The 21,473-nt window shown below is 51.8% G+C and overlaps 1 protein-coding gene across 1 annotated transcript; it reads left to right on the top strand.

The window, feature by feature from the left end:
- Nucleotides 1–5,735: 5,735 nt before the first annotated feature.
- Nucleotides 5,736–16,193, top strand: LOC126263606 (uncharacterized). The gene is made up of 2 exons (XM_049960692.1): nt 5,736–5,941; nt 15,218–16,193. Exons 1-2 carry the CDS (start codon nt 5,736–5,738, stop codon nt 16,191–16,193), a joined length of 1,182 nt encoding a protein of 393 aa, XP_049816649.1.
- The last annotated feature ends 5,280 nt before the right edge of the window (nt 16,194–21,473 follow it).

Here is a 21,473-nt window from a genome sequence, read left to right as displayed (position 1 = left end):
CTCACGCTAGCAGAAGCCGAATAAGACATGCCCACGGTCTGAAATCAAACGGAAGGGTGACTTCACGATCCTGTGTGTCGTGTGTGTGTGTGCGTGGCGCGCGCACTGCGGTATGGGGTACCTGCGCACTTCTGCTGAGTTATTTTGCGAGCGGATCAGCAGGCTCTGCTATCCATTATTTGTACAGTTTAGGAGTACTGAGTGTATCTACACATTAGCGTGAAGAATTATTTAGTAGCAGTTGGTTATTGTGTGTACTGAAATGATGATTTGGGTGCGTGTCAGTAGGCTGTGCAACATGTCCCAAGGCACATCTGGGTGGGTGTTTTCTGATGGTGTGATAGATATACTGTATGATTAAATAAGTTTGAAAAATTGTGCTGCCAATCATTACAAGCCCCTGCAGCGCGGATCAGAGTGATGGGCTTTCCGTCACCATCTCGGTTGCAGGCGAGTGGTAAGTGTTTTCGTGGCGTTGTTAATCGTGTGTGTCAACGAGCTATGGGCTATTCTGACAATAGACGTGAAGGCAGGTCCAGACCTGAGACGCCGGCGGCATACATGAGAAGAACAATGCAGCTTTCACATGTGTCAGAGGAGAGCGCCCTTTCTGATGCTGAACTTGACTGGAGACCTTGAACCCCCCCCACCCCTCCCGCCGACCGCACGCGTGCGTAGCCTGGAGTGTAACCTTGGAGTGTAATCTAAGGCACATAGGTGATATGAATTTCTCCGGTGTTAGGCGCGAATGCGACTGTGCGAAGGTCATGTTTGGGGGAGGCCGAGCACAGACTTCTGGTCGGTTTGGCTGCTGGGGGCGGGGTACTGGGTGAGGGTGTTTGGGCGCATTTGTTGCACTATTTTGCGATCATGTCTGTGCACTGTGCTGTGCGTTGTTTGGAGAGTTAAAGTACAGAGCTAGTCTGTGGATATTGTGTACTGCATTATTTAAGAGCAGTTTGCTACTGTGTGGTGAAATTTTGAGTGGTTTACGTGTTTGTGGGTTGTGACAAGACCACAGCCAGATCAGTGCGGGTGTTTAGTGACAAATATATTCCAGGCCTAATGAAATAAATAGAGTGCAGTCCTCCTTTAGTTCCCCTAGCAGCACAGCACAGTCTGAGTGGTTTTTGCGCAAAAACAGCAATCTGGTCATGCTGTGAGTGAGTAAAAAATAACTGGACAAATTTATCTGTAGAGGAAATACAGGCCTACATTGGAATCAATATCTTGATGGGTGTGGTTGTGTTGCCAAGTGTAGTGCACTATTGGAGTTCAGAACCTGCGTTAAGTCAGCCTTACATATCGAACCTTTGAGATGCAAAAGTTCCAAAAGATACGTGAAACTATTCACATATTCTGATGTCAGGACGGGGGGGGGGGGGGGGGGGTGTCCTGTGTAGCAAGTCAGCTGGACAGTGGACTGAGTGGCGAATAGAGAGGGTGGTGATGTTGTCGATCTCTAGTTATATAAATAAAGTCATGTGTATGATCTAGAAAAGTTAACGATTGGGGAGGAGGGTATTTAGATGGATTATTATTTAGAGAAATTCAAATTTATTCCGTTCTATGGGTGTTAATGTTTTGAATTATTTAGGTGTGCTTCAAATGTCTGTAGGCCGTTCAGTGAATTTTTTGATAGTTTACAATTAGCAAACGTGTGTGTAGGGTGTTATACGTGAGTTTTGTAGGAGTAGTTTGCACGTCTGTATGCTGTGGGGGCACGTCAGAGCATGTGCTCTGTGATACATGTACTCCATCCCTAAATAAATTTCTCCCAAATAAAGTACACTCCTTCCATCAGCCAAGTGCAGGCTGAGTCCCTTTACCACCTGCTCCCCCACGTGGTGGTGGTGTTGGGTGGTGGTGGTACACTTCATTTTCAGTATTTTTCTTGGGTTGGTAGTGAAGACGGAAATGAAGTTTGGTTACCGCAGATTTCACACTTGGAGCCTGATCGTAGAAGGATGTGGTGGTCAGGTGGACGCGGATAGCACCAGTGTCCTTTCTTTACGCACAGTTTTCTTAGGTTGGCAGTGAAAGCGAAATCGACGTTTCTTTACTGACAGAATTCAAACTCTGCGAGGGTTCATAGGAAGAGGTGGCGGTCTGGTCCTCTAAAAGTACCTGAAAGTAGGTAGTTGAACACCTCTGCATATGTATATGAAATTGTATTATGAATTATTCAATATAATAAAAATTGAAATGGAATTAAGTACTTAGGTAATTGATAGGTTTGATGCGTGTGTTACCATATTTACACAACACTATGTCCATTGTGTGTATGGAGGGGCGATCGAGCGTGTGTGGTGCAAGTGGTCGGACATCTGCGGGGCAAGATGTCGGTTACAATGCGCTATATATATATATATATATATATATATATATATATATATATATATAGAGAGAGAGAGAGAGAGAGAGAGAGAGAGAGAGAGAGAGAGAGAGAGAGAGAGACAGAGATAGAGAGACAGATAGAGAGACAGAGATAGATAGAGAGAGAGAGAGAGACAGAGATAGATAGATAGATAGAGAGATAGATAGATAGATAGATAGATAGAGAGAGATAGATAGATAGATAGATAGAGAGAGATAGATAGATAGATAGATAGATAGATAGAGATAGATAGATAGATAGATAGATAGAGAGAGATAGATAGATAGAGAGAGATAGATAGATAGAGAGAGATAGATAGATAGATAGATAGATAGAGAGAGATAGATAGATAGATAGATAGAGAGAGATAGATAGATAGATAGATAGAGAGAGATAGATAGATAGATAGATAGATAGGGGGAGATAGATAGATAGATAGATAGATAGGGGGAGATAGATAGATAGATAGATAGATAGGGGGAGATAGATAGATAGATAGATAGATAGGGGGAGATAGATAGATAGATAGATAGATAGATAGGGGGAGATAGATAGATAGATAGATAGATAGATAGGGGGAGATAGATAGATAGATAGATAGATAGGGGGAGATAGATAGATAGATAGATAGATAGGGGGAGATAGATAGATAGATAGATAGATAGGGGGAGATAGATAGATAGATAGATAGATAGGGGGAGATAGATAGATAGATAGATAGATAGGGGGAGATAGATAGATAGATAGATAGATAGGGGGAGATAGATAGATAGATAGATAGATAGGGGGAGATAGATAGATAGATAGATAGATAGGGGGAGATAGATAGATAGATAGATAGATAGGGGGAGATAGATAGATAGATAGATAGATAGGGGGAGATAGATAGATAGATAGATAGATAGGGGGAGATAGATAGATAGATAGATAGATAGGGGGAGATAGATAGATAGATAGATAGATAGGGGGAGATAGATAGATAGATAGATAGATAGATAGGGGGAGATAGATAGATAGATAGATAGATAGATAGGGGGAGATAGATAGATAGATAGATAGATAGATAGGGGGAGATAGATAGATAGATAGATAGATAGATAGGGGGAGATAGATAGATAGATAGATAGATAGGGGGAGATAGATAGATAGATAGATAGATAGGGGGAGATAGATAGATAGATAGATAGATAGGGGGAGATAGATAGATAGATAGATAGATAGGGGGAGATAGATAGATAGATAGATAGATAGGGGGAGATAGATAGATAGATAGATAGATAGGGGGAGATAGATAGATAGATAGATAGATAGGGGGAGATAGATAGATAGATAGATAGATAGGGGGAGATAGATAGATAGATAGATAGATAGGGGGAGATAGATAGATAGATAGATAGATAGGGGGAGATAGATAGATAGATAGATAGATAGGGGGAGATAGATAGATAGATAGATAGATAGGGGGAGATAGATAGATAGATAGATAGATAGGGGGAGATAGATAGATAGATAGATAGATAGGGGGAGATAGATAGATAGATAGATAGATAGGGGGAGATAGATAGATAGATAGATAGATAGGGGGAGATAGATAGATAGATAGATAGATAGGGGGAGATAGATAGATAGATAGATAGATAGGGGGAGATAGATAGATAGATAGATAGATAGGGGGAGATAGATAGATAGATAGATAGATAGGGGGAGATAGATAGATAGATAGATAGATAGGGGGAGATAGATAGATAGATAGATAGATAGGGGGAGATAGATAGATAGATAGATAGATAGGGGGAGATAGATAGATAGATAGATAGATAGGGGGAGATAGATAGATAGATAGATAGATAGGGGGAGATAGATAGATAGATAGATAGATAGGGGGAGATAGATAGATAGATAGATAGATAGGGGGAGATAGATAGATAGATAGATAGATAGGGGGAGATAGATAGATAGATAGATAGATAGGGGGAGATAGATAGATAGATAGATAGATAGATAGGGGGAGATAGATAGATAGATAGATAGATAGATAGGGGGAGATAGATAGATAGATAGATAGATAGATAGGGGGAGATAGATAGATAGATAGATAGATAGATAGGGGGAGATAGATAGATAGATAGATAGATAGATAGGGGGAGATAGATAGATAGATAGATAGATAGATAGGGGGAGATAGATAGATAGATAGATAGATAGGGGGAGATAGATAGATAGATAGATAGATAGGGGGAGATAGATAGATAGATAGATAGATAGGGGGAGATAGATAGATAGATAGATAGATAGGGGGAGATAGATAGATAGATAGATAGATAGGGGGAGATAGATAGATAGATAGATAGATAGGGGGAGATAGATAGATAGATAGATAGATAGGGGGAGATAGATAGATAGATAGATAGATAGGGGGAGATAGATAGATAGATAGATAGATAGGGGGAGATAGATAGATAGATAGATAGATAGGGGGAGATAGATAGATAGATAGATAGATAGGGGGAGATAGATAGATAGATAGATAGATAGGGGGAGATAGATAGATAGATAGATAGATAGGGGGAGATAGATAGATAGATAGATAGATAGGGGGAGATAGATAGATAGATAGATAGATAGGGGGAGATAGATAGATAGATAGGGGGAGATAGATAGATAGATAGGGGGAGATAGATAGATAGATAGGGGGAGATAGATAGATAGATAGGGGGAGATAGATAGATAGATAGGGGGAGATAGATAGATAGATAGGGGGAGATAGATAGATAGATAGATAGATAGGGGGAGATAGGGGGAGATAGGGGGAGATAGGGGGAGATAGGGGGAGATAGGGGGAGATAGGGGGAGATAGGGGGAGATAGGGGGAGATAGGGGGAGATAGGGGGAGATAGGGGGAGATAGGGGGAGATAGGGGGAGATAGGGGGAGATAGGGGGAGATAGGGGGAGATAGGGGGAGATAGGGGGAGATAGGGGGAGATAGGGGGAGATAGGGGGAGATAGGGGGAGATAGGGGGAGATAGGGGGAGATAGGGGGAGATAGGGGGAGATAGGGGGAGATAGGGGGAGATAGGGGGAGATAGGGGGAGATAGGGGGAGATAGGGGGAGATAGGGGGAGATAGGGGGAGATAGGGGGAGATAGGGGGAGATAGGGGGAGATAGGGGGAGATAGGGGGAGATAGGGGGAGATAGGGGGAGATAGGGGGAGATAGGGGGAGATAGGGGGAGATAGGGGGAGATAGGGGGAGATAGGGGGAGATAGGGGGAGATAGAGAGATAGGGGGAGATAGGGAGATAGGGGGATAGAGACAGAGAGAGGGGGCGATGGGGGGGGGGCGACATAGAGGGGGGCGATGGGGGGGCGCAAGAGTTGGGGGGGCGCCGGAGGTGGGGGGGCGCCGGAGGTGGGGGGGCGCCGGAGGTGGGGGGCGCCGGAGGTGGGGGGGGGCGCCGGAGGTGGGGGGGGCGCCGGAGGTGGGGGGGCGCCGGAGGTGCGGGGGCGCCGGAGGTGCGGGGGCGCCGGAGGTGCGGGGGCGCCGGAGGTGGGGGGGCGCCGGAGGTGGGGGGGCGCCGGAGGTGGGGGGGCGCCGGAGGTGGGGGGGCGCCGGAGGTGGGGGGGCGCCGGAGGTGGGGGGGCGCCGGAGGTGGGGGGCGCCGGAGGTGGGGGGGCGCCGGAGGTGGGGGGGCGCCGGAGGTGGTTGGGGGGGCGCGAGAGGTGGGGGGGGCGCTAGAGGTGGGGGGGGCGCTAGAGGTGGGGGGGGGCGCTAGAGGTGGGTGGGGGGGCGCTAGAGGTGGGTGGGGGGGCGCTAGAGGTGGGGGGGCGCTAGAGGTGGGGGGGCGCTAGAGGTGGGGGGGCGCTAGAGGTGGGGGGGCGCTAGAGGTGGGGGGGCGCTAGAGGTGGGGGGGCCCCAGAGGTGGGGGGGCGCCAGAGGTGGGGGGGCGCCAGAGGTGGGGGGCGCCAGAGGTGGGGGGGGGCGCCAGTTGGGGGGGGGCGCCAGTTGGGGGGGGGCGCCAGAGTTGGGGGGGGGCGCCAGAGTTGGGGGGGGGGGGGGCGCCAGAGTTGGCGGGGGGGCGCCAGAGTTGGCGGGGGGGGCGCCAGAGTTGGCGGGGGGGCGCCAGAGTTGGGGGGGCGCCAGAGGTGGGGGGGGGCGCCAGAGGTGGGGGGGCGCCAGAGGTGGGGGGCGCCAGAGGTGGGGGGCGCCAGAGGTGGGGGGCGCCAGAGGTGGGGGGCGCCAGAGGTGGGGGGCGCCAGAGGTGGGGGGCGCCAGAGGTGGGGGGCGCCAGAGGTGGGGGGCGCCAGTGGTGGGGGGCGCCAGAGGTGGGGGGCGCCAGAGGTGGGGGGCGCCAGAGGTGGGGGGCGCCAGAGGTGGGGGGCGCCAGAGGTGGGGGGCGCCAGAGGTGGGGGGCGCCAGAGGTGGGGGGCGCCAGAGGTGGGGGGGCGCCAGAGGTGGGGGGGCGCCAGAGGTGGGGGGGCGCCAGAGGTGGGGGGGCGCCAGAGGTGGGGGGGCGCCAGAGGTGGGGGGGGGGGCCGCCAGAGGTGGGGGGGCGCCAGAGGTGGGGGGGCGCCAGAGGTGGGGGGGCGCCAGAGGTGGGGGGGCGCCAGAGGTGGGGGGGCGCCAGAGGTGGGGGGCGCCAGAGGTGGGGGGGCGCCAGAGGTGGGGGGGCGCCAGAGGTGGGGGGGCGCCAGAGGTGGGAGGGGCGCCAGAGGTGGGGGGGCGCCAGAGGTGGGGCGGCGCCAGAGGTGGGGGGGGCGCCAGAGGTGGGGGGGGCGCCAGAGGTGGGGGGGCGCCAGAGGTGGGGGGTGCCAGAGGTGGGGGGGCGCCAGAGGTGGGGGGGCGCCAGAGGTGGGGGGGCGCCAGAGGTGGGGGGGCGCCAGAGGTGGGGGGGCGCCAGAGGTGGGGGGCGCCAGAGGTGGGGGGCGCCAGAGGTGGGGGGGCGCCAGAGGTGGGGGGCGCCAGAGGTGGGGGGGCGCCAGAGGTGGGGGGGCGCCAGAGGTGGGGGGGCGCCAGAGGTGGGGGGGCGCCAGAGGTGGGGGGGCGCCAGAGGTGGGGGGGCGCCAGAGGTGGGGGGGCGCCAGTGGTGGTGGGGGCTCCAGAGGTGGGGGGGGCTCCAGAGGTGGGGGGGGCTCCAGAGGTGGGGGGGCGCCAGACGGGGGTGCGCCAGAGTGGGGGGGCGCCAGGGGGGCACCATAGGGGGCGGGGGCGCCAGGGGGAAACCATAGGGGGCGGGGGCGCCAGGGGGGACGCCATAGGGGTGGCGCCAGAGGGGGGACGCCAGAGGGGGGGCGCCAGAGTGGGGGGCGCCAGGGGGGCACCATAGGGGGCGGGGGCGCCAGGGGGGACGCCATAGGGGGGGCGCCATAGGGGGGGCGCCATAGCGGGGGGCACCATAGGGGGGGCGCCATAGGGGGGCGCCAGAGGGGGGCGCCAGAGGGGGGGCGCCAGAGGGGGGGCGCCAGAGGGGGGGCGCCAGAGGGGGAGCGCCAGAGGGGGGGCGCCAGAGGGCGGGGGCGCCAGAGGGCGGGGGCGCCAGAGGGGGGGGGCGCCAGAGGGGGGGCGCCAGAGGGGGGGCGCCAGAGGGGGGGCACCCGAGGGGTGGGCGCCAAGGGGGCGCGCCAGAGGGGGTGGCGCCAGTGGGGGGGGGCGCCAGAGGGGGGGCGCCAGTGGGGGGGGCGCCAGAGGGGGGGCGCCAGAGGGGGGGGCGCCAGAGGAGGGGGGCGCCAGAGGAGGGGGGCGCCAGAGGAGGGGGGCGCCAGAGGAGGGGGGCGCCAGAGGAGGGGGGCGCCAGAGGAGGGGGGCGCCAGAGGAGGGGGGCGCCAGAGGAGGGGGGCGCCAGAGGAGGGGGGCGCCAGAGGAGGGGGGCGCCAGAGGAGGGGGGCGCCAGAGGAGGGGGGCGCCAGAGGAGGGGGGCGCCAGAGGAGGGGGGCGCCAGAGGGGGGGGCGCCAGAGGGGGGGGAGCCAGAGGAGGGGGGAGCCAGAGGAGGGGGACGCCAGAGGGGGGGCCGCCAGAGGGGGGGGCGCCAGAGAGGGGGGCGCCAGAGAGGGGGGCGCCAGAGGGGGGGGGCGCCAGAGGGGGGGGGGGCGCCAGAGGGGGGGGGCGCCAGAGGGGGTGGCGCCAGAGGGGGTGGCGCCAGAGGGGGTGGCGCCAGAGGGGGTGGCGCCAGAGGGGGTGGCGCCAGAGGGGGTGGCGCCAGAGGGGGTGGCGCCAGAGGGGGTGGCGCCAGAGGGGGTGGCGCCAGAGGGGGTGGCGCCAGAGGGGGTGGCGCCAGAGGGGGTGGCGCCAGAGGGGGTGGCGCCAGAGGGGGTGGCGCCAGAGGGGGTGGCGCCAGAGGGGGTGGAGCCAGAGGGGGTGGAGCCAGAGGGGGTGGCGCCAGAGGGGGTGGCGCCAGAGGGGGGGCGCCAGAGGGGGGGCGCCAGAGGGGGTGGCGCCAGAGGGGGGGCGCCAGAGGGGGGGCGCCAGAGGGGGGGCGCCAGAGGGGGGGCGCCAGAGGGAGAGCGGGAGGGCGCCAGAGGGAGAGCGGGAGGGCGCCAGAGGGAGAGCGGGAGGGCGCCAGAGGGAGAGCGGGAGGGCGCCAGAGGGAGAGCGGGAGGGCGCCAGAGGGAGAGCGGGAGGGAGCCAGAGGGAGAGCGGGAGGGCGCCAGAGGGAGAGCGGGAGGGCGCCAGAGGGAGAGCGGGAGGGCGCCAGAGGGAGAGCGGGAGGGCGCCAGAGGGAGAGCGGGAGGGCGCCAGAGGGAGAGCGGGAGGGCGCCAGAGGGAGAGCGGGAGGGCGCCAGAGGGAGAGCGGGAGGGCGCCAGAGGGAGAGCGGGAGGGCGCCAGAGGGAGAGCGGGAGGGCGCCAGAGGGAGAGCGGGAGGGCGCCAGAGGGAGAGCGGGAGGACGAGAGGGATAGTGGGTTTGTTGGTTGTTTGAGGTTTGAGGGACCGAACAGCAATGTCATGAGTCCCTTGTTTCAAATATACTCCATTCCGCTAATGGGACATCTCAGTAAAGTCAGAACAATAAAACGGAAAAAGGGAAAAACGTTAAAGGGGAGTCACATTGTTATTGGTAAAAAACAAAATGAGGGAAGTCGGCAAGAGAATGAATCCAACACTACGCTGAAGCGGCATAGGCAAGACCACCTGTGGCTTAAAACGTACAACTGTCATAATGTAGAAAGTACGTATGGGAATAGAAAGACTAACCAAGCCTTAAAAAAGGGTAAAAACAGAGTAAAAGGGGAAGAAAAAAGGATTTCGGTCAGGGAGGTGAATCAGGAATCTCCCAAAACTGCCTACAGTGGGAGACACCCAAACACTCACCGCCCTGCCCCAACACCAGAGAGATTAAAAACCTTAAAACTGAGTATAAAAACCACTCTCCCAGAGGAAACCGAGAACCACAGATACCATCCGGGAATCGTCAGCCAATATCAAAGGTAAAGTGTGGGCGAGTCTGCACTTAGCACGCAGAGCCAAAAGAAGGGGGCATTCAACCAAAATGTGGGCTACTGACTGGAAGGCTCCAAAACAACATAGTGAGGGTGGCTCATCACGCAAAAGAAAACCATGGGTCAGCTTGGTATGGCCAATGCGGAGACGACACAGTGTGGTCGAGTCCTTTCGGGAGAGGCGAAATGAAGAATGCCACATGCATGGTGTCACCTTAATTGCACGAAGTTTATTATACAGGGGAGTAGCCTCACACGAATTGGCCCATGAGTGCGCGAAGTGGGATTTAATGTGAAGCCGTAAATCCACTGCAGGAGGGGTTACAGAAAACGAGGGGTAAGCAACTGCACCCCCGAGCCAAACGATCAGCGACCTCATTACCCGGGATACCCACATGGCCATGGACCCAAGGGAAGTCAATGGAACAAGCAGCATGGTGAGTATCAGCGAGATGGTCATGGATGGCAGAGACCAAGGGATGGTCCGAAAAACACCGGTCAATAGCAAGAAGGCCACTCATCGAGTCCGTACATAACAAAACGCGGTTGTGTTGGGATTGTTTAATAAATGTAAGGGCCTGGCAAATTGCCATCAATTCCACAGTAAACACCATACATGTAGGTGGCAGCAGATGACTTTCCGTTCCAAAAGAGGACGTGAAGGCATACCCCACATGATCAGCAGATTTAGAGCCATCAGTGTAAAAAACAACAGCATCCCGAAACTCCCATAAAGTTTGGCGGAAAAAGGAACGGAACACCACCGGAACAGTGGGCATATTTCGGACCGCGGCGGAGATCCATCCGAATCGAGGCCGAGGAACTAACCAAGGAGGGTGGAGGGGAGGGAGCGAGGAAGACAGGACAAAGAAGGAAGCTGAATATCACGGCAAAGAGACGCAAGGCGCAGCCCAACCGCTAAACCCGCCCGAGGGCGGGAGTCGGGTGGGCGACGTCCATGGTCTGGGAACAGGATAGAATAGGAAGGATGAGTGGGAGAGGGACGGATAGTGAGTGCATAAGACAGCAGAAGCTGGGAACGCCGAACAGAAAGGGGGGGGGTCCCAGCTTCAACCAGGAGACTATCAACAGGGCTAGTTGGGAAGGCACCGGTGCCTAAACGGATACCACGATGGTGGACTGGATCCAGCACGTGCAATCAGGCAATCGTTGTGCAGCGAGATAGAACTCTGGATCAGTGTGGATCGTAGTACAGCGACAGAAGTGGACCACTCGCAATTTTAAAGGAGAGAATTGAAACCCGTGTGAGAGGGTCCATGCAGAGGCACGCTGTTTAGCCACCTGGAGCTACCGTTCTGAGATGCCATCGAGGAGGAACTAACCCAAATGCAGGAATCATCCACATACAGGGCAGGGGCGACCAAGGGACCGACAGAGGCCACAAGTCCATCTATAGCAATGAGGAAAAGAAGGACACTCAAGACAGAACCCTGTAGGATGCCTGTCTCCTGGGTCCGTGGAGAATTAAAGCAGTACCAACTAGAACTCTGAATGACCGATGGATCAGGAACTGGCGGATAAAAATCGGGAGTGGGCCCTGAAGACCCCACTGATCAAGGGTTAGTGTGACGTGATGGCGCCAGGCCGTGTCATAGGCCTTGCGAAGGTCAAAAAACACTGCAACCAAATGGCGGCGCTGGGAAACAGTCTGCCGAACTGCGGATTCCAAGCGAAGTAAATGATCGATTGGAGACCGTCCCTCTCGAAAGCCACACTGGTAGAGGGACAATACATCCCGATATTCGAGGACCCAGTTGAGCCGACGGGCTACCATCCGTTCAAGTAACTTACAAACAACATTGGTCAAACTAATTGGCCGATAGCTGTCAAAAGATAGGCGGTTCTTACCAGGCTTAAGGACAGGATCCACAATGCTATCCCTCCACTGAGAAGGGAAGTCACCCTGAAGCCAGATACGGTTGAACACCCGAAGAAGATGTTGCTGTTGTGGAGCACTGAGATGTTGAAGTGGTTGGTTACGAATGGAATCTGGGCCAGGGGCTGTATTATGAGAAGAAGATAAATCAGAAAGAATTTCCCATTCAGTAAAAGGTTCGTTGTAAGATTCTGACTCACAAGGGGTGAAACATAAGGTGGAAGCTTCAGCCCGCTGTTTTTGATGAAGGAAAGCAGCTGGATAGGAGGCTGACGCTGATGCCACTGCATAAGGTGTCGCAAGATGTTCTGCAAGAACTAATGGGTCCGTACAAATGCCATCTGGGAGGTGAAGGCCTGGGAGGGTGGACTGCTAATGGCAACCTTGGAGAGAGCGAAGTGTAGCCCATACCCGTGACAGAGGGACAGTAGAACCAAGGGAAGAAACGAATCGTTCCCAACATATGCGCTTGCTCTGTTTGATTAAATAACAGGCTTTAGTGCGAAGGCGTTTAAAGGTAGTAAGGCTGGCTACGGATGGGTGCCTCGTAAAGTGTTGCAAAGCTCGACGGCGATCACGGATGGCAATGGCGGTACTCCACCACGGGACTTGCCGACGATGACATGGTCCAGATGAGCGCGGGACAGCAAGGCTAGCAGCGCGAACAATCGCGTCAGACACGTCACGTAGGACGTCATCAATACAACCCGACAAAGAGAGAGTAAACACGACCTGTGCACCGTATAGAGGCCAATCGGCGCGTTGGAAAGACCAACGCGGCAACCTGTCCATCGGGGAGCGGGAAGGGAGCGTGATAATAAACGGGAAATGGTCACTATCACAAAGGTCGTCGTGTGGCGACCAGTGTAATGAAGGGAGGAGAGAGGGAGAAGAAAGAGAAAGATCAATGGCAGAAAAAATACCATGACCGGCGCTGAAATGAGTAGGGGAGCCATCATTAAGAAGGCACAGGTCGTGGACAGCAATAAATTGGGCTATAAGACGACCTCGTCTAGATGGAAAGGCAGTGCCCCACAAAGGATGATGAGCATTAAAATCCCCAAGGAGGAGGAAGGGAGGAGGAAGTTGCTGAAGAAGGGCAGTTAAGGCAGCAGGTGTAAGAGTCCTGTCAGGAGGGAGATAAAGATTGCAAACTGTGACTGCAGAGTCTAAGTGGACCGTAACAGCAACCGCTTCCAATGTAGTTTGAAGAGGAATCCACGTGCTAGCAATGTCTGTATGGACCAACGTACAAACGCCACCAGAAGCCCGAAGGGGTCCGACCCGATTTCGACAGAAAACACGGAACCCACGGAGGGTCGGTGAGTGAGCATCAGTAAAATGAGATTCCTGGAGAACCACACAAGCTGCAGAGTAGGACGAAAGAAGGGATTTCAATTCTGGAAGGTTACAATAGTATCCATTACAATTCCATTGGAGAACCACAGAACGACGGATTAAATGGGGGCTGAACACGCCAAATCCAGTCATGCCGCCGGTTCCCAACCCGTCACCAACAAGGAGGGGGCGACATCCATCAACGACAGGTCAGAATCCGGATGTGAAGTCGGGGGAGGGACCTCCGGTGACACCAGAGGCTCTTTGTCCCAGGACTTCTGTTTCTTCTTCTTTTCAGGCTGAGATGGAGGAGGGTTGTGTGGCATAACGAAGCCAGCTGCAACAAGATCAGGAACAGAAAGAGACCGGGCGACCTGGGGGCCGACAGACCGCGGCTCTCGCGGTCGTCGCGCGGCAGCAGACCTTTGGCCTGGAAGGTGACGGGAAGGGGCATCCTGGGAGAGGCGCCCTTGACCGGCAGACGCCGAAGCAGTGGGACACTTCTCTGGCTGGGGAGGGGGAGCAGCGCCCATAGGAGAAGGTGTGGGAGCTGCAGGGGAGGGGGGAGGAGAGGGGTCCGGGATGAGGATTAGGAAGGGGGAGGAAGGGGTGAAGATGTAACCAAGGCGTAACTAGAGGTTATGGACACAGGGTGAAGTCTTGCATATTTCTTATGGGCCTCTGTGTAGGTTAAACGACCGAGGGACTTATACTCCTGTATCTTTTTTTCCTTCTTATATACTGGGCAATCTGGTGAACGTGGAGAGTGACTACCATGACAATTTACACATACAGGAGGGGGAACACAGGGACTCCCCTCATGGAGTGGACGTCCACAGTCACCACAGAGAGGGGCCTGGGAACAGCGGGAAGACATGTGACTGAACTGCAAGCACTTAAAACACCTCATAGGAGGTGGAATGTACAGCTTCACATCACAGCGATAGAACATAATCTTAACTTTCTCAGGAAGGGTGTCCCCTTCAAAGGCCAGGATAAAGGCACCAGTATCAATACTATTGTCTTTAGGACCCTTCTGAACACGCCGAACAAAGTGAACATCCCGCCGTCCGAGATTATCCCGAAGTTCCTCATCAGTTTGACGGAAGAGGTCCCTGTGAAAAATCACACGTTGTACCATATTTAGAGACTGGTGGGGGTAATGGACACAGGAATTGTGCCAAGATGGGTACAGGCACGAAGGGCCTCAGATTGGGCAGCTGAAGTAGTTTTTATCAGCAACGAACCCGACCGCATCTTGCTCAGGGAGTCCACTTCGCCAGTCTTCAATGTGTTCCACAAAGAATAAACTTTTGACACTGGTGAAAGTATCTCCATCAGTCCTGGTGCAAACTAGATAACGGGGGAGAGGTTTTGCCCCTAGATGATGGGCGTGACCCTCTTCCCAGGATTTAGCCATGGAAGGGAAGGCCGAAGATGCAAGAGAAGCAGCACTTGAGGAATCAGTTCCACGCAGAGAGACGGCCACAAAAGAACGGCCAGTGTTCTGGACCAGTATGCGTTTCAATTGCATAGCGTCCGCCCTGACACGACCCACTCCGATCAGGGGCTCTCCTCACGTGCGACACCCAGCCACAGCAAGGGCCGTCTGGCACGGCGGCCATTGCCGGGAGTTCAGATGCTCCTGGATGACGAGCAACCACTCCAAAGCACGCATGAGGTGGTCACAGCTCAGGTATCAGAAGTGTGATCCCTTTGTGTTCAGGGGGCTCAATCAAAAGGGTACATAGCGACCCCACCACACGGGCTGGCTACCGTGCTGGCTATGCACCCTAGCATCAGACGACGACGTGAAAGAAAAGGTGGTATGTACTAGGAGGGCGCACGTCAGAGACACTAGGTAAGGTGCTCATCCCCAAATGGCTCACACTTCGGAGGATATATTTTGTAATGGAGGTCAAACCCCAGAGGGGGACCAAGGAATGCCAAAAAGAGGAGATGATTATGACACAAAGCCGAATTGGATAACCAGCAGAACCAGGAGGATAGCGGGGCCAACATAAGCAGGGACACCAAGAGGGAGAAGAGAGGGTGAGGGGAAAGGAGCAAGGAGGGGAAAGGATGGGAAGGGAATGGAAATGCAGCCCTGGAGAGAACAAAGGCTGCAATGGCTTGGGGCCCCGTGCTCGCCACACACGTATCCACAAAAGAGTTGTGGACCCCCTGGGAGGGGGGCGGCGCGAGACGGAGAACGGGGCGGCGCGAGAGGGAGAACGGGGCGGCGCGAGAGGGAGAACGGGGCGGCGCGAGAGGGAGAACGGGGCGGCGCGAGAGGGAGAACGGGGCGGCGCGAGAGGGAGAACGGGGCGGCGCGAGAGGGAGAACGGGGCGGCGCGAGAGGGAGAACGGGGCGGCGCGAGAGGGAGAACGGGGCGGCGCGAGAGGGAGAACGGGGCGGCGCGAGAGGGAGAACGGGGCGGCGCGAGAGGGAGAACGGGGCGGCGCGAGAGGGAGAACGGGGCGGCGCGAGAGGGAGAACGGGGCGGCGCGAGAGGGAGAACGGGGCGGCGCGAGAGGGAGAACGGGGCGGCGCGAGAGGGAGAACGGGGCGGCGCGAGAGGGAGAACGGGGCGGCGCGAGAGGGAGAACGGGGCGGCGCGAGAGGGAGAACGGGGCGGCGCGAGAGGGAGAACGGGGCGGCGCGAGAGGGAGAACGGGGCGGCGCGAGAGGGAGAACGGGGCGGCGCGAGAGGGAGAACGGGGCGGCGCGAGAGGGAGAACGGGGCGGCGCGAGAGGGAGAACGGGGCGGCGCGAGAGGGAGAACGGGGCGGCGCGAGAGGGAGAACGGGGCGGCGCGAGAGGGGGAACGGGGCGGCGCGAGAGGGAGAACGGGGCGGCGCGAGAGGGAGAACGGGGCGGCGCGAGAGGGAGAACGGGGCGGCGCGAGAGGGAGAACGGGGCGGCGCGAGAGGGAGAACGGGGCGGCGCGAGAGGGAGAACGGGGCGGCGCGAGAGGGAGAACGGGGCGGCGCGAGAGGGAGAACGGGGCGGCGCGAGAGGGAGAACGGGGCGGCGCGAGAGGGAGAACGGGGCGGCGCGAGAGGGAGAACGGGGCGGCGCGAGAGGGAGAACGGGGTGGCGCGAGAGGGAGAACGGGGCGGCGCGAGACGGAGAGAGTCAACTAACTTAGCGAGGGGTTTCGTGGCAAACGTGCTCTTTACCGTCATGGCAGATTCAACTGTCGAGCAAACTTCGGCCCAAAAAGTGTTGCATGGCGTTCTTGGTCACATAATACACATATATGATAACAAAAGATAGTGAATTATAACGAAAGATAGTGAATTATAACGAAAGATAGTGAATTATAACGAAAGATAGTGAATTATAACGAAAGATAGTGAATTATAACGAAAGATAGTGAATTATAACGAAAGATAGTGAATTATAACGAAAGATAGTGAATTATAACGAAAGATAGTGAATTATAACGAAAGATAGTGAATTATAACGAAAGATAGTGAATTATAACGAAAGATAGTGAATTATAACGAAAGATAGTGAATTATAACGAAAGATAGTGAATTATAACGAAAGATAGTGAATTATAACGAAAGATAGTGAATTATAACGAAAGATAGTGAATTATAACGAAAGATAGTGAATTATAACGAAAGATAGTGAATTATAACGAAAGATAGCGAATTATAACGAAAGATAGCGAATTAAAACGAAAGATAGCGAATTAAAACGAAAGATAGCGAATTAAAACGAAAGATAGCGAATTAAAACGAAAGATAGCGAATTATAACGAAAGAAAGCGAATTATAACGAAAGAAAGCGAATTATAACGAAAGATAGCGAATTATAACGAAAGATAGCGAATTATAACGAAAGATAGCGAATTATAACGAAAGATAGCGAATTATAACGAAAGATAGCGAATTATAACGAAAGATAGCGAATTATAACGAAAGATAGCGAATTATAACGAAAGATAGCGAATTATAACGAAAGATAGCGAATTATAACGAAAGATAGCGAATTATAACGAAAGATAGCGATTTATAACGAAAGATAGCGATTTATAACGAAAGATAGCGATTTATAACGAAAGATAGCGATTTATAACGAAAGATAGCGATTTATAACGAAAGATAGCGATTTATAACGAAAGATAGCGATTTATAACGAAAGATAGCGATTTATAACGAAAGATAGCGATTTATAACGAAAGATAGCGATTTATAACGAAAGATAGCGATTTATAACGAAAGATAGCGATTTATAACGAAAGATAGCGATTTATAACGAAAGATAGCGATTTATAACGAAAGATAGCGATTTATAACGAAAGATAGCGATTTATAACGAAAGATAGCGATTTATAACGAAAGATAGCGATTTATAACGAAAGATAGCGATTTATTACGAAAGATAGCGATTTATTACGAAAGATAGCGATTTATTACGAAAGATAGCGATTTATTACGAAAGATAGCGATTTATTACGAAAGATAGCGATTTATTACGAAAGATAGCGATTTATTACGAAAGATAGCGATTTATTACGAAAGATAGCGATTTATTACGAAAGATAGCGATTTATTACGAAAGATAGCGATTTATTACGAAAGATAGCGATTTATTACGAAAGATAGCGATTTATTACGAAAGATAGCGATTTATTACGAAAGATAGCGATTTATTACGAAAGATAGCGATTTATTACGAAAGATAGCGATTTATTACGAAAGATAGCGATTTATTACGAAAGATAGCGATTTATTACGAAAGATAGCGATTTATTACGAAAGATAGCGATTTATTACGAAAGATAGCGATTTATTACGAAAGATAGCGATTTATTACGAAAGATAGCGATTTATTACGAAAGATAGCGATTTATTACGAAAGATAGCGATTTATTACGAAAGATAGCGATTTATTACGAAAGATAGCGATTTATTACGAAAGATAGCGATTTATTACGAAAGATAGCGATTTATTACGAAAGATAGCGATTTATAACGAAAGATAGCGATTTATAACGAAAGATAGCGATTTATAACGAAAGATAGCGATTTATAACGAAAGATAGCGATTTATAACGAAAGATAGCGATTTATAACGAAAGATAGCGATTTATAACGAAAGATAGCGATTTATAACGAAAGATAGCGATTTATAACGAAAGATAGCGATTTATAACGAAAGATAGCGATTTATAATGAAAGATAGCGATTTATAATGAATGATAATAAATGATGATAAATGATAATAAATAATGACGAAAAGTATAATAATAATAAATCATAATGAATAATGATGAATAATGATAAAGGATAGCTTTTAGCATGTCAAGTGATAGTACTTTGTAGCAAACATCTTGGACTGGTGTGAGACGTCAGAGAAGATTCCAGTGTCCCGACGAAACAACTTTGGTGCGAAAGGTGTTCCTTTGTCCACGACAGACACGTGGTGGAATGCGGACCGATTGGCGGGTGTCTGACGAAAATACGGACCTCTTCGAACCTGTCCAGAAATACAACTTTGCCACCGAAAGTGCAAGCATGCGTTGTCTGTCCACCGCGTCCTGGATCGAACGGCCGACTGTTGTGACTTAGCCATGGACAGGTTCCATCCTGTCCAGTGTTAAGTGCTCGCCAAAACAAGTTTACTGAAGGCAAGCGGTGTGGCGGACACTGGGATGCCAGTAGCTGGGGGCTGGTCGCTGCCTACCTGGTGCGCGGGGCCTCAGCTGGCTGTGGGTACGTCAGCTGCGCTCTGCAGTTCGTGGTGTATCTCGAGGATGTTTACTAAGTGAGTTGGGACACAACTGCATGATCAAAATGCCTGAAATAAAGAGTCATTTTCCCACCTTGTGACTTAGCGTAGTACAAATGACGAGATTTTAATAATTTAGCGGTGGAAGGATAAATGACCATGAAAATTCAAACTTTGTGGACTTAGGATGTGGACCAGTTGGTCATCTTTAATCATGTAATGCAGGTGGGGCAGATATCAAATAACCCAGTTGGACACATCGTTGATATAAAGGATATTAAAGACAAGCCCGCCATTATCCTGGTGGAATTCAAATTTGCAACCATTTCTTCTGGAGGCTTAGGTTAGTGGACATAGCTGAATTGACCTATTTTCCCGCCAAAAGCCGCCATCTTGAATGACGTAACGGCGGCGCTCTCTCGTGACAGGGGTATGAACCTACATAGTTGGACTGCATACACACGTGCATGATATAAAAAATGATAAATGATAATGAATGTCAATAAATGATAATCAATAATAATTAATAATAATAAAGACAGGTACGGTTTCGTGTTGGAATTTGAATTTGGTGCCAATTTTTTCTAGAGGGTTAGTTAGTGGTGTTAACCCAGTTGACCTATTTTCCCATAAAAATTCAAGATTCCCACCATTTTTCTGGGGTGTTAGGTTAGTGGACATAGCCCTATTGGCCTATCTTCCAGCCAAAAGCAACTATCTTGGATGACGTCATGCGCTGTTGCGAAGTCTACACGCCGCCATCTTGGATGACGTCAGTAACGCCATCTTCAATAAATTTGGCAACAATGAAAGTGGGGTGACACATACTTTGCTCTACTACCAACGTCTCTCCCGTAACGTTTGCCACTGGAGTCTCCATAACGCTCTCTCGCCAGCTGAACGATCCCATGATGGAACACTCCACTCTTCTTTGGATCTTCATTATCTCCTCTATCTGTCTTACCTGACAGTGATCCCAGATCAATACTCAAGAATCGGTTGAACAAGCGTCTTATAAGCCACTTCCTTCGTGGGTAAGTTATATTTCCTTGAGAGTCTTCTGATGAATCGTCTGCTTTTCCGACTAAATGTTTTATCTGGTCATTCCACGTATGATCGCTCTGGATAGTTACGCCTAGATATTTTACAGCAGGCGCTGTCTCCAGCTGTTTGTCATCAACAGTGTAGCTGTACAGTAGTGGATTTCTTTTCGTATGTATGCGTAATATGTTACGTTATCAAGGTCAACTGCCAGCGTCTGCATCATTCATCAATTCTCTGCAGGCCGTTATGCAAATTCTGACCATCTTCTGGCGTTGCTACTTTGGTATAAACGACTGCATCATCTGCGAATAGCCTTAAAGAGCATCCGACGCTTTCTACTAGAGCATTTATATATATTGTGAACAACAAATGTCCTATCACACTTCCCTGTGGTACTCCAGATTTTACCTTTACAGCTGTCGATTTAGTTCCGTTAAGAGCGACGTGTTGTGTGTTATCTGCAAGGAAGTCTTGAATCCAATCGCTGGTCTGCTCCGATACTCCATAAGCTCATTTTTTTTTTTCATTAAAGGGCCTTGCGAGACTGTGTGAAATGCCTTACTGAAATCAAGGAACACGGCATCAACCTGAGCGCCGTTGTCCACTGCGCTGTGGATCTCATGGAGGAACAGAGCGAGCTGAGTTTCATAGCATCTCTGTTTGCGGAATCCGTGTTGATTTTTGTAGAGGAGCTGTTGATTTCCCAAGATCGTCATAATTGTTAAGCATTTTTGTGATGGTACGCATCATAAACAATCGAGGCAGCGTTACCGTTAATGCGAAATATTTGGAACAAGTGTTTTAACGTCCACGGCTGCTACTGAGAACAGTAGGCAAGCACGAAGACGTACAAAAGGTGGCAACGTCTGTGCTACTGAACTCCACGGAGCTGCTCCAATTAACCACTGGAAGCAACTGAGGAAGACGGGGCCTCTCCCGTCAGTTTTGTATCGCAACCTGCTAAGCACCCACCGGCAGAAAGAAGTGCCCGTATCCAAACTAACCGAAGTGACGCTTAAGATTTGTTCTGGCCTGCATGGGTTCCCTGGAGTGGCAGGCACTCGTCGAAAGGGGAGGGAAGAATGCTGTCTATCTGCCAAGAAGAAGCCGTGGTCTCTAATTGAAAATAACGGCCCAAACAGCCTTTGTGGCTGTTCACCATATTTCAAGTTCTTAGGAATATCTCCTCTGGTTAGTCAAGCCTACGATGATGGTTTAATTGAGTATTAACCCTATCGACCTCTGTAATTTATCAAATGATACGTAAATTTCCGTATAGGTTGCATCAACTGTCAGAAGAGTAAAATGTATTATTTTTTGTTATTCTCTGTCTCTCCATCAGAGGGGCTGGACATGGTGGCAGTCATTCCTTCTACACTACTTACGGTAGGCTAGAGAAAGTCTGTCTATGTTATCTGTATGTGTACTTCGACGGGACCAAACTCAGAAGCATCTCTCCATGCTCATGAAGCGCGTCAATATATGGAATTACAAAGGAAATAGATAACATAAAATAAATAGTTTTGAACAGACGGCAAGCTGTAAGTTTATATAAACGCAGTCAACAATGTAACATACAAATTCATCGAAATTAACTTTTCTAGGAACTCCTCGATAGAATATTAGTAGTGACTCAT

The sequence above is a fragment of the Schistocerca nitens genome, chromosome 6 (assembly GCF_023898315.1).
Source record: "Schistocerca nitens isolate TAMUIC-IGC-003100 chromosome 6, iqSchNite1.1, whole genome shotgun sequence".
Lineage (NCBI taxonomy): Eukaryota > Metazoa > Arthropoda > Insecta > Orthoptera > Acrididae > Schistocerca > Schistocerca nitens.
This window is presented reverse-complemented; position numbering and strand designations above follow the sequence as displayed.

Excerpts from the sequence above, each read along its gene's own strand:
- LOC126263606 (XM_049960692.1), top strand. The coding sequence starts at position 5,736 with ATGGGGGGGCGCAAGAGTTGGGGGGGCGCCGGAGGTGGGGGGGCGCCG. Across the intron at positions 5,942-15,217 it reads GAGGTGGGGGGGCGCCGGAG|AGTTGTGGACCCCCTGGGAG; the intron begins GTGGGGGGGCGC and ends TATCCACAAAAG.